General features: G+C 40.3%; 1 protein-coding gene across 3 annotated transcripts; it reads right to left on the reverse strand.

The window, feature by feature from the left end:
* Positions 1-321: 321 nt before the first annotated feature.
* Positions 322-11978, reverse strand: ZFP37 (ZFP37 zinc finger protein). 3 transcript variants are annotated; one of them, XM_012641157.1, is made up of 4 exons: positions 11763-11978; positions 5906-5987; positions 5474-5608; positions 322-2790 (listed from the first exon to the last, which is right to left on the reverse strand). In XM_012641157.1, exons 1-4 carry the CDS (start codon positions 11892-11894, stop codon positions 1235-1237), a joined length of 1905 nt encoding a protein of 634 aa, XP_012496611.1. In that variant the 5' UTR covers positions 11895-11978; the 3' UTR covers positions 322-1234. The 3 variants fall into 3 exon arrangements, with proteins under 3 accessions (XP_012496611.1, XP_012496610.1, XP_012496609.1); XM_012641156.1 differs by having other exon boundaries at positions 5906-5990; XM_012641155.1 differs by having other exon boundaries at positions 5906-6032.
* Positions 11979-12207: the final 229 nt, after the last annotated feature.

A 12207-nucleotide genomic window follows, 5' to 3' on the forward strand; every position in this document is an offset into this window, starting at 1 on the left:
CCCTGACTGAGGTGTTTGTGTGTTGGAGCTTTAAATAGGAGGTAGAATGGAGAGAATGTTTAGACAATCATTTTCATTTGCTTGTGATCAGAATTTACCATCAGTCCTAAAAAATGGCAAATGGATGAAACACAGTGCTGTTACAGTTTTAATTCATTATGTTAATGAAAGAGCTGTGTGTGATAGGAAAAGTCTTTGTGATTCAATACCAAGTTTAATACTATATACCTCAGATTCATCATCATTCATAAATAAACAAAGAGACTTTAAACTTCATCATAAAACATTGTGGAAGGGGCTCAATGACAATCTTAAGTGTTCATTTATGCATATTAAAAGTATTTTAATTATAAAAATAATACACATATATGATAAAATATTCAAACAGTATACAATAAAAGGAAGTCTTGCTCTCATCCCAGACCCCAATCTTGTACTCCTGTGCCAAAAGGCAACCACCATTAAGTTTCTTCTGTATATTTGAAGGCCTATTAACATAACAATTTATGGATATATACATACATACATACACAGAGAAAGAGACACAGAGAGACAGGTAAACACAACTTTTTGTACACAAATGGGAACATACTATTATACATGTTTAAGCAACTTGCTTCTTTATACATCACAGTATATGTTGGACATCATTCCCTACCAGCACATTTGTATCCACAGCTGCTTTCTTTCATTTTTTTCTCAATTTTCTGTTAACATTTCTTACATAAATAACACTTTTATAAAGATTTCTGCTGATGCAGAAGCTAACATAGAATTAAGAAAGAGCTGGGACATAATATCAAAGAGGCAACATATACAAATGGTCACACTCATTTATGCAAGGCAAAAAAGAGATACACAAATTCAATTCTAAAACATGGTGCTTAAGTACGTAACACACAGGCAACTTGGGAATTGTTCAGCATATGTAACTTATTCCTCCATTGCTCTGATTATTCAACTTATTGACAACATTTTGAAGCTTTATACATCAATCTGAACATGTAGAACATTTAAATAATTGAGCATTTTCAAAACATTATTTTCTATAAAAGTTTTAATATCAAGTTTAAACCCTTGTTTCCATCCATCACTTCTATGTGAAGATCCATTTTCAAATTTTCTCATATGTTACAAGGTGTGACTTCTTGTTAAAGGCTTTCTGACATTCTTTAAATTCAGAATATTTCCAAAGTTAAACAAAACTTTAAGTTTAGTTAGCAGATTTCTCACATTAATTTCTCTCATGAGATTTCTCTTCTGAATGAGTTTTCACATGTTTGGTAAGGGATGCATTTTGTTTGAAGGCTTTCCCACATTCATTACATTCATAGGGTTTTTCTCCAGTGTGAGATCTCTGATGTATAACAAGTTGTGACTTTGCATTGAAGGCTTTTCCACATTCATTACACTCATATGGTTTCTCGCCAGTATGAGTTCTTTGATGTACAATGAGGTGTGACTTTTGGCTGAAGGATTTCCCACACTCCTTACACTCATAGGGTTTTTCCCCAGTATGAACTCTCTGATGTTGAGTAAGGCCTTCGATTTGTTTAAAGCCCTTTCCACATTGATTACATTCAAAGGGACTTTCACCTGTGTGAGTTCTCATATGGTAAGTAAGTGATGAGCTATGTCCAAAGGCTTTTCCACATTCATTACATTTATAAGGTTTCTCCTTAGTATGAGTTCTTTGATGTATAATGAGGTGTGATTTCTTGCTGAAAGCTTTTCCACATTCATCACATTCAAAAGGTTTCTCACCCGTATGAATTCTCATATGTTTAGTAAGAGATGAGCTATACTTAAAGGCTTTTCCACATTCATTGCATTCATATGGTATTTCACCTGTATGAGTTCTTACATGTTCAGTAAGAGAGGAGTTATACCTAAAGGATTTTCCACATTCCTTACATTCATAGGGCTTCTCACCTGTATGAGATCTCACATGTTGCATAAGGTTTGAGCTGTGTCTGAAGGTTTTCCCACATTCAGTACATTCATAGGGCTTTTCACCAGTATGAATTCTTAGATGATCAGTGAGAGCATGTTTATGACCATGGGCTTTGCCACACTGAATACATTCATATGGTTTTTCTCCAGTGTGAGTTCTCTGATGTACAACAAGGTGTGACTTTTGGCTAAAGGCTATCCCACATTCATTACATTCATATGGTTTCTCCCCAGTATGAATTCTCTGATGGTCAATGAGTCCTTGTTTATGGCTGAGAACTTTCCCACATTGATTACATTCATAGGGCTTCACAGAAGCCTCAGTTTTGTCGTGCTTAGTAGATGAGCTAAGCTTGGATGATTTCGCATGTTTCTCTCCAGTTTCAATTTTGTCCCGCTTAGCACGGGATGGGCTATGATGGCATAATTTCTCATGTTTCTTGCCAGTTTTAGTTTTTTCACACTTACCAGATGACTTACGGTTGGATAATTTCTCACGTTTCTTTCCAGTTTGTTTTTTGATTTTCTGTGTATCAGATAAATTACAGCTGAATGACTTCCTGTGTTCTTTAGCTGTATCAGATTTCTTTTTTGCACAGTTTCTTGTATGATCAGGTAAGTCTACATTCTGTTTCAAACTCTTTCCACATGAATCAAATTTAAGAAGCCGTTTTTTTGAAGAAACACATTTTGTACTCATGTTATTTTTTTTCCCCAATGAACCACACTCACTACTTTTCTTCTTAGTCAGAGTTTTCTTCTTGACTGCAACTTCCCTAAGGAGTTTGTTTCGAGATTTCTGGTTACTCTCAAGCTGATCATCATCTTGCTGGACTTCTTCTAAAATGGAATTAAATGAGACATTCTTGTGAATTTTTATACTCTCACCTGTTGGAATAAAACTTATAAAGAAATGACCTATTGTGGGGTTGAATCTTTATTCAAGCCTAGTATCCCAAAATGAATGAAATGTCAATAGCAAATGATCCTATCCCCTTAAACTTGATGGGAAAAATGCTATAGTAAAAAGAGGGAAAGAAAATTGACAACAGCGTTGGTTATTTAAAAATATGAATTTGCAACCTGGAATAGAAGATGAAATAAACACAAAGAGCAGTGAAGAGAACATTTGAAGTCAAAAGAGGATATTATTGCAGTTAACACTTTTTGAGGTTTCTCCTCAACCCAAGCTGCCCAACTCTGATAATTGCCAACCTGCCCATAGTATTTGTCTACTGCAGACTATACTGTATTACTCCAACTATCCATGGTCACAGTTGGAGGCACATCTGGCTGAAACCAAGATGTCCAATAAGATTCTTCCTCCTAAAAATTTAGACTCTAGTTAGTCTACACTCAGTGCTTAAATTCAAAAATAATATAAAACAGGTACTATTAATAATAAAGCCATATTTTTCTTGTGTAAAGAGAAAGCTCATTGGTCCAGAGAATGAAACAAACAGAAGAAACAGAAGAAAGAGAAGAAAGAGAAATATAAGACTGTGTGTCCTCAAAGAGATCATTTGCATAGTTCCCAATGGCATCCCAGTTCCTGGTTCTAGTCCCTGGTGAGGTTTGGCTGAAATATATGCCCTTTGGTTATAATGGATACCTCCCAATCTGTTTTTTTTTGCTTAAGGTTGCAAATAGCTATATGGGGTCTTCTCTGGTTTCATCAGATTGGTACTAATTGATCAACACTTATGTGCACATATAGAAGTAACATTCATCAGGTGTCAGGCAGGTGGGGGGAGGAGAGGATGGGTATATTCACACCTAATGGTTGTGGGGCATACTGTCTGGGGGATAAGCACACTTGCAGCTCTGACTTGGGCAGTGCAAAGGCAATGTATGTAACCTAAATGTTTGTAACCCTGTAATATTCTGACATAAAAAGTCATCAGTATAAAATAAATAGCTTATCTTTGCATAATTAATAATAATTAATTGCATAATTCCCTTTGAGAGAAATACAATAGAAAGAAAGAACAGACGGTAGAAAACAAAACCTTAGGGATACCTCAACAAAGTGAGAAGGAAGAGAAGCTGGTGAGTAAATGGTAAAGAAGCGCTTAGAAACAGAGGATAAGATCTGATTCAAGTTGTACAATTCAAGTTATGTGGGCAAGCACTTTCAGGCTAATCAAAACTATTAAAGTATGCATTGGAAGGTAAGCAGTGAGATTTTAAAGTCAGAAATTTACAGAGAGGCATAAATTCTGTGGGATTTGACTGCAGGGGTAAAGGAGAAAATGGAAATGATGACGTGTTATAGATCATGGGTCCAGAGAATTTCACAGTGAAAGGACGGAAATGAGAAGTAATTCAAGGCAGGAGCATCATGCCAAGAGGTCTGGAAAGAGGATAGATCTAAGAATGTCTGAATACATAGAAGACAATTTGGTACCCCGGGGTCTTGGAGTATGAGTGTAGAAAAGGAGAAAAACTGAGGATATTAGGACAAGGGAGGATTAAAACAAAAAGCACTGCTTCAGATAAGGTAAACAGGAATGGGATTAAAAGAAAAGCTAAGAGAGGTCACTGCTCTTTATGAAAATTGAGCAGTGGAGCACATGAATAAGGACAGGCGGCTATAAGGAGGTGTCAGTTAGGCATCTGAGGGACTGGTACCAAAGGTTTAGAGCCCTGGTTTTCACCTTTTCTCCTACCACAACCTGACTAGTGCAATAGACTGTATTATTATTCCCTGTAGAAGGATTACACCTCTCAGCCTCTCCCAAATATATGGCCATTTGAATTGCAGCACCCCTCCTTGCAGAAGGATTATACATTCCTACTCTGTTAAACTCAGGAGTAGCCAGATGGCCTGGTCTGAACAATAAAATGTGAGCTAAAAGGGATATCCACACTTCCATGCAGTGATTTTTAAGAGTTATATGGTTCCACTCATCCTTTTTTCCTTCTGTCATAAAACTAGAATTTGACAAGTGGAGAATGCTCTTTTAGCATACACAGTCAAATAAAGATAATGTGGGATAGGGCTTCAGCTTGAGCAAGAAATAAAACTCTCTTGTTGCAAGTCACTAAGATTTAGGGGTCATTCAGAGCTAACTTTAGTCAAAGCTGACCAATACAAGTGGTATAACCACACTCCCTTAATTAACACTGGCTCACTACTATAGTGAACCTCATATGAGAACCTCTCATGTAGACAAGTTCACAGAAGGAAGAGATATTAGAATCTCTAATGTTAGAGAATCTTTGTAGTTTGAACTCTTTTTCCCCTGGGAGATGCTGATATTTTTCTATTGCTATTTCCTAGTTAAGAAAGAAGGATCTAGGATTGGTAAGAAGAATTTAAGACACTTTGGGAGGCTGAGGCAGGAGGATCCCTTGAGCCCAGGAGCTTGAGGTTGTGGTGAGCTGTGACGACACCACTGCACTCTAGCCCAGACAACAGAGCGATACCCTGTCTCAAAAAAAAAAAAAAAAAAAGAATTTAAGCATAAATTATTCTTTGAAGAATTCTAAAGTTACCTCCAAGAAACTAGAAACTTACTTCCATTGGTTCCTGTTTGCTTGGGTCTTGCTATTTTATTTGAATGACATTGAGTGGGCCTTTTTTCCTTCCCCAACCATGGCTCTTCTCCTTTTTCCAACTTAGAGATCATGTCTGGTTTTGGAGCTTGACACCCTGCCCAGGAGAAATGGTAGAAATTGAATGTTAGAACAACCTTCCCAGAAATCAAGCTCTAGCATTTGAACTTCAGGGCGTTTAAAGGCTAAAGAATACACAACTTCTGAAGTTTCACAATGCGTATACTCCCGTACCTCAACTGAGTAGATCTTTCGTCTTAGAAGCAGGGGCACAAATATCCTGCCTAATACTCAAAAGGGATTAAAACTCTTTGATTCATAAAAATCAAGGCCAAATTTATCAAGGACTTCAGAGAATAATTATCACAGTGGACACATTTTGAATTATCCTTACCCATTGAGGCTAGGTTGCTGTAGTTCTCCAGCATCACATCCTTGTATAGGTTCTTCTGAGCAGGATCCAGTTGCTCCCATTCCTTCTGGGTAAAGGCCATAGTCACATCTTTGAATGTTACTGATCCCTGTAATATCATATTCCTGTTTAGTCTAATGTTATCCACGTTCAGTGAGTGATTTGGAAAAGACATTTGTTCTTACCTTGACCACTCACTGTTGATCATGATGTTACACAGGATACCTATTTTCTACCCAATTTTGCATTTTTTGGGAAAAAAAACCATATTAAGAAATATCTCAGCTAGGTGCAGTAGCTCATGCCTGTAACCCTAGCATCCTGGGAGGCTGAGGCGGGAGGATCGCTTGAGGTCAGACATTTGAGACCAGCCTGAGCAAGAGTGACACCCCATCTCTACTAAAAATAGAAAAAATTAGCTGGATGTAGTGGTGCATGCCTGTAGTCCCAGCTACTCTGGAGGCTGAGGCAGGAGGATTCCTTGAGCCCAGGAGTTTGAGGTTGCTGTGAACTAGGCTAACGCCACGGCACTCTAGCCCGGGAGACAGAGAAAGACTCTGTCTGAAAAAGAAAACAAAACAAAAACAAAAAAAAAGGAAATATCCCCATTGTGAATTTGTTTATTCAAGAGGATAAAATCATACAAACATTAGAAAGAAAGATGATTAACCAAAAAAAGAGAGGAACAGAATCTTTCCTTTCACAGCAATGGACACTAAAAGGCTATGGAGTAGTATTCACAGTTTACAGAGTTCTGGGGTAGAAGAATTGAGACCCTTGGTTTTCATAACCCGTCAAAAAATCATTTATGTCTGGCAACAAAAGTAAGATATTTTAGGCATGTAACAATGCAGAAAGTATACTACTTATATGCTTCAGAAATAAAGAAGGAGAGAAGAGAGGGGAAGGGAGGGAAGGAGGAGGAGGAAAAGGAAGAAAAGAAAAGAAAAATTTCTTTAAAAGAAGGAAAAGTGGATCAGAATAAATATTTCAAAATTGGGAAACACTTAATATACAAGAGAGAGCTATGAATAACAAAACCAGTCAAATGTCTAGTCAAAGCTAAGTAACTTGGTAATGTGCTTGTGCAACTGTTATGAAAGTATCCTAACATCAAGAGGTATGGTGTAAGAAAAATAAGCAGAACTATAAAAGGGAAGGGTTTGGGGTAGGGGAGAAATTAAAGCATGTTAAAGTTCTCTTATTGGGCAGGATGACACTGCTATTAGAGAATTTTGTTATTAATAAATATACACTCAAACGTGCTTGTCTAACATTTAAAGATAATCCCTTACCCCACAGACCACGAGTCAATTATCCACATATGTCACCAATGTAACCCTGCAGACCTCCAGTCACTGACTTCCAATAACCTCCCGTCATTGATTGTCACTAGGCTCCCAACCACTGAGCCAGTGCAGCCTTCCCTAATCACTGAACCTGTAATTCCAAAATCACTGACTCCAACAAACCTCCCAATCACTAGCAGCAGCAGATCTTCCCAATCACTTTCCCCAGAGACTCTCCAATCACATGCACCCACTGGTTCCTCGACCGTTGATACCCACAGGACACACAAACCTCTATCTCCCATATGACCCCAAATTCCTCATCCTATCAACCCCCAATCACTGATAGCAACAGAACTCTCAAACAGTAGCCTTTACAGAAACACTAATCATTGTCAGCAAGCCCCACTCCACCCTAAAGCTCTTTAGCCATTCCCTTCTCTTGCATGCTTTAACTAAAATCTACCAGTCTCCTGAAGATCCTGCTTCCTTACAGTAGTCTCAAGTGGAGGTTATTTGTCTTTTTTTTCTTTTTTCCCATGATGCATATACCTTAGTGTCTAAAGATGGGATATATGATTACTTTCAACCATTTCTCATTCTTCTTTCAAAACTCCTAGCTTGTTTAGAGCGTCACCAGATTTTAACCCATTAGCACTCCTTAGTCCGATGATGTGCTAGGAAGACTCACAGGACTCAGCATATAGTTATATTCACAGCTATGATTTATTACAGCAAAAGACACAAAGCAAAATCAGTGAATCAGCATGGGATGAAGTCCAGAGGAAACCAAGAAGAAGCATCCAAGAGTCCTCTCCCAGTGGAGTCACACAGCACATGCTTAATTCCTCCAGAAGTATGTTGTGACAACACATGTGAAATGTTATCTACCAAGGAAGCTCATTAGAGACTCAGTGCCCAAGGGTTTCACTGGGGACTGGTCATGTAGGCAACCTCTGCTTGCATGTACCAAAAATTCCAACTCCAAGAAGGAAAGCAGGTATTCAGCAGAAACCACATTGTTTATGTACTTTAGGCACAGGGAGCCACTCTTATCAGTTCTGGGGATGGTGGGAACCCTCCTGAAATTTAATTTCACAGATGTCAGCAAAAGTCCAACTTTCCAAGCAGGCCTAAGAGTAGCAGTTTTCTCTTTCCTGGTGCCAACAATCTTTTCTTCCACCCCGATTCAGCCACCTACTCATTGCTCATCCACATCTTACATCTTGCCATCACTATACCACTTAGTGGTCTCGACTTAAAATATTCTATTTTCTGACCATCATTTTGTATCCTGCCAGCTCACTTTCTCTAGTACTTTCACTCCAATAATTCTCCAAACTCATTGAGCCCTCTGATCCACTGATCCTAACCACTTTTTCACAATCTTCCACCTGCACATAGCCTTGCTTGCTTCCTTTCTTGATTAGATTCCCTGGTCTAGTACCACACACATTCCATTGAAAACTTTAAACCTTTAACTTCTTTGCCTCTCCTCTCCTCTGCCATATTCATCTATCAAAGCCTCAACCTTGGTTAAACCCAACTCTCTTCTTAATCCCTGCCTGCAAACTTGAAGCTAAACATTGCAAGAGAAAAATCAAACTGTGCTGACTAGCACTTTAAGTTTATAACACATATCTCAAATGGGCATTGAATACTGTCAGCAATCCTACTACTTATCCCTGGAAAATTCACCTTTCCTCTTTCCAATATGATCATTTCAAACCTTCTCCTCTTTCTCTCTGAAATCTCCAACCTGTAATCTCCACCTTTCCCACACTCGGGCTGATGAATTTGCCTTATACTTTAAAGAGAAAATAAATGCAAATGGATAAAAATTATCTTGCCTTGTTGCCACTAATTCCACCATCCTGTTTACAAACCCATGTATAATACACCTTCCCTTCTGTTGAAAATGGAAAAAGTCTTCTTTTCTCTCACCTAAGTTTCTCCATTTGTGCTCTTGATCCCATCCACAACTACCTTCCCAAGGACTCCACTCCTGCAATTACCTCTTTCTCTTTTGTAACATCTATTTATCCCTTTCTACTGAATCATTCCTATTAGTATACAAAGTTGCCTTAACATCATTCATCTGAAGAAAACTTTCTCCTGATTTCATATCCTATCCAATGTCCATTTCTCTGCTTCCTTTACCAGCAAAACTCTGCATAAGTGTTGTCTATACTTACACTTCATTACCTCCCATTCTTTCAATTCACTCCAACAGGATTTTACTCCCATCCTTCCATTGAAGGAGCTCTATCTTTGCAAAGTTAAATACTTTCTAGTCATACTTTGGGACTCAAAAGAGCACATGGCATAAATGATTACTATCATTGTCTTGAAAAGCTTTCTTCTGTATGGCTTCTCTGATACCATACTTACACAGTTTTTCTCTTACCTCAGTGGTCACTCCTCATTCTCCTTGTTTTTTGCCCTCTAACAGACCTCTATGTGTCAGATTGACTCAGGCCTCTGTCCTTGGACCATTTCTCTTCCCTGTGTGCCTTCTCTTCCTAGGTGATCTCAGCCAATCTTATGGCCTTAAATGCCATTTTTATCCTGATGCCTTTCAAATATGGTTCCCAGGCCCAGACCTCTCCTAAGTTCCATATTAATATATTCATATATATAATGGTTACTCAGTATCTCTAGTTGGAGGTATAATGGGCATCTTGACATGACAAAAATAGAGCCACTGTCATCCAGCTGGATTCCATTTCCATCTACCAAACCTGGTCTTCTCCAACACTACCCTTTCTCAGAAAATGGGATCACCATCCATCCAGCTCCTCCAGCCAAAAGTCTAGATGTAAATCTTGATTCTTCTCTTCCCTCAGGCTCCATATCAACTCATCAGTAAGTCCTTTGGACTCATCTCCAGATGTATTCTGAATTTGATTTCTTTTCATTTCACAGCTATGAGCCTCTTCTAAACCATCATCATCCCTTGCTTTTGACTATTGCAGTAAACTCTCAACTGACCTGCCTCCACTTATTCTTGCCCCTCTGCAGTCCATCTTCTATGGAGTAGCCATGGTAATCTTTTTAAAGTATCAGTCAGATCAGACCACTCCCCTGCTTAAAGTCAATGGTTTCTCACTGCAACTAGAATAAAATCCAAATCCCTACCCTAGCCGATAAGATTCTGCATGATCTGATACTCTCCTACCACTCTGATCTCACATCTTTCTCCTTTCCCTCTGACTATGCTCCAATTACACTCATCTTCCTTCTGTTTTTTTAAGCACACCAGGTTCACTCCTACCTCAGGTCCTTTGCAGTTGATGTTCCTTTTTCTTGAAACACTCTTCAGATTTCTGCATGGCTGCCTCCTCATCGTGATTTATGCCTCAACCCAACTGTCATTTTCTCAGAAAGGCTTTCTATGACTAACCTGCCTACCCACTCTACCTGCAATCTCTCTCTACCACATTATCCTCTTTTACGTTCTTCATAGCACTTACTAATGCCTGGAATTATTTTATTTGTTCATATTTTTATTATCTTTTTCCTATTTCTAGAATGTGAAGACATTGAGAGAGGGACTCTGGCTATATTTCCTAGTGTATCACCAACATTTAAAACACTCCCTGGCATAAAATAGGTGCTTATCTTACAGTCTGTCTGTTCCTACAAGTTTCCAATCACTGACACCCAAATGCTCCTCAATCACTAACCTTCACAAACTTCCCCCAATTCCTACAAGTTCCCAACTACCATTCTCCATAGAACAATTACTAGCTTCCACAGACTTCCAATCACTGACCCCTATGGAACCCTCGATCACTAAATCCTGCAATCCCCCCAAATTCCTGACCCCCTCAGGCTCCTAGTCACAGAATCATAGAGGACCTGTAATCATTAACTCCTACTAATCACCTCATCATTGAAAGCACAGTTAAGACTCCTGGACACCACTTAATTATTGACCTGCATAAACCCCCAATTACCTTTTCTCTCCAGATGACATACAAACCATCTACCACCCCCAGAGACACCTCAGCATTGACTGTCCACATTCCACCAACCACCATGTCCCCACTGACCCCCATATTCTTCCATTACTTATCACGGCACACTAATCACTGACTCTCAAAGACATTGCCAAACTTCCACAAACATCGCCATCACCGATCCTCTTTGACATCCAGTCTCTAACCACCACAGGCACCCATAGACATCCCAAATCGCAGACCCCCACAGACCTTCCCAATCTCCAACACGTTTCAAAGGCCCACTTCTGATCCTCATAGCCTTCCAAATCCTGACTTTCAGCGACGGCCACAGATGCCCCCCCATCGTTGTCTCCGCAGATCCCTCAAGACACTGACTTCCTAAAACTAAAACACTGACCCCCACGCTTCCCCTCATCACCACCCCACAGATCCCACAGAATACTGACCTCCCAAAAGATCCTCTGTCATCGACTCCGCCAGTTCCCAAATCACCTATCGTCACAGACTACAATAACCCTCCCATCACTGCCGCCCACTTAGACCACCTCTGACCGCCGAACCGTCCCGCCTCATCAGAGCCCTCACCGCGGCGCCAGCCCCGGGCTCGGACAAAGCCATCTGCGATGGATGTCTGCCCTCGTCGGCCGTTCCTGCACTTCTCCTCCGGCCCACGGTCTCCGGCTTTGTCAGAATCTGGCCGCAGCTGGAGACCGACATGGCGGCTACCCAGAGCGCGGCCTCCGCTGGTCCGGCGGCTGCGATGGCGGCGCCCCTGCGTGACGGCCCGTGGGCGCCGCCATCTTGGCAGCCCCGCCGTACAGCGGAAACGCGGAGCCTCGGGGACCGGCTCCGGGGGCGGAGCGGGGCGAGGAGGATACTTGGAGCGTCCTGGACTGGTGAGATGCGAGTGGGTGGGAACCCGGCTTACTCACTGCAGGAAAGCGCTGGCCCTGACGCCTCGCCTCTGGCTCTCAGAAGTTTCCCCGCAGTAAGACTGTTCACAGAATTTGGAATTGCCTTTCGGAATAAG

This window comes from Propithecus coquereli, unplaced genomic scaffold, assembly GCF_000956105.1.
Source record: "Propithecus coquereli isolate 6110/MARCELLA unplaced genomic scaffold, Pcoq_1.0 Scaffold163, whole genome shotgun sequence".
Classification (NCBI taxonomy): Eukaryota; Metazoa; Chordata; class Mammalia; order Primates; family Indriidae; genus Propithecus; species Propithecus coquereli.

What these genes read in the sequence shown, in the direction of transcription:
- ZFP37 (XM_012641155.1), bottom strand. Translation starts at nt 11,894, where the DNA reads ATGTCGGTCTCCAGCTGCGGCCAGATTCTGACAAAGCCGGAGACCGTG. An exon ending in CAGCAACCTAGCCTCAATGG is followed by an intron (nt 5,609 to 5,905) that starts GTAAGGATAATT and finishes TCTCCTGGGCAG; the next exon opens with GGTGTCAAGCTCCAAAACCA. An exon ending in GCAAACAGGAACCAATGGAA is followed by an intron (nt 2,791 to 5,473) that starts GTAAGTTTCTAG and finishes CCATTTTAGAAG; the next exon opens with AAGTCCAGCAAGATGATGAT.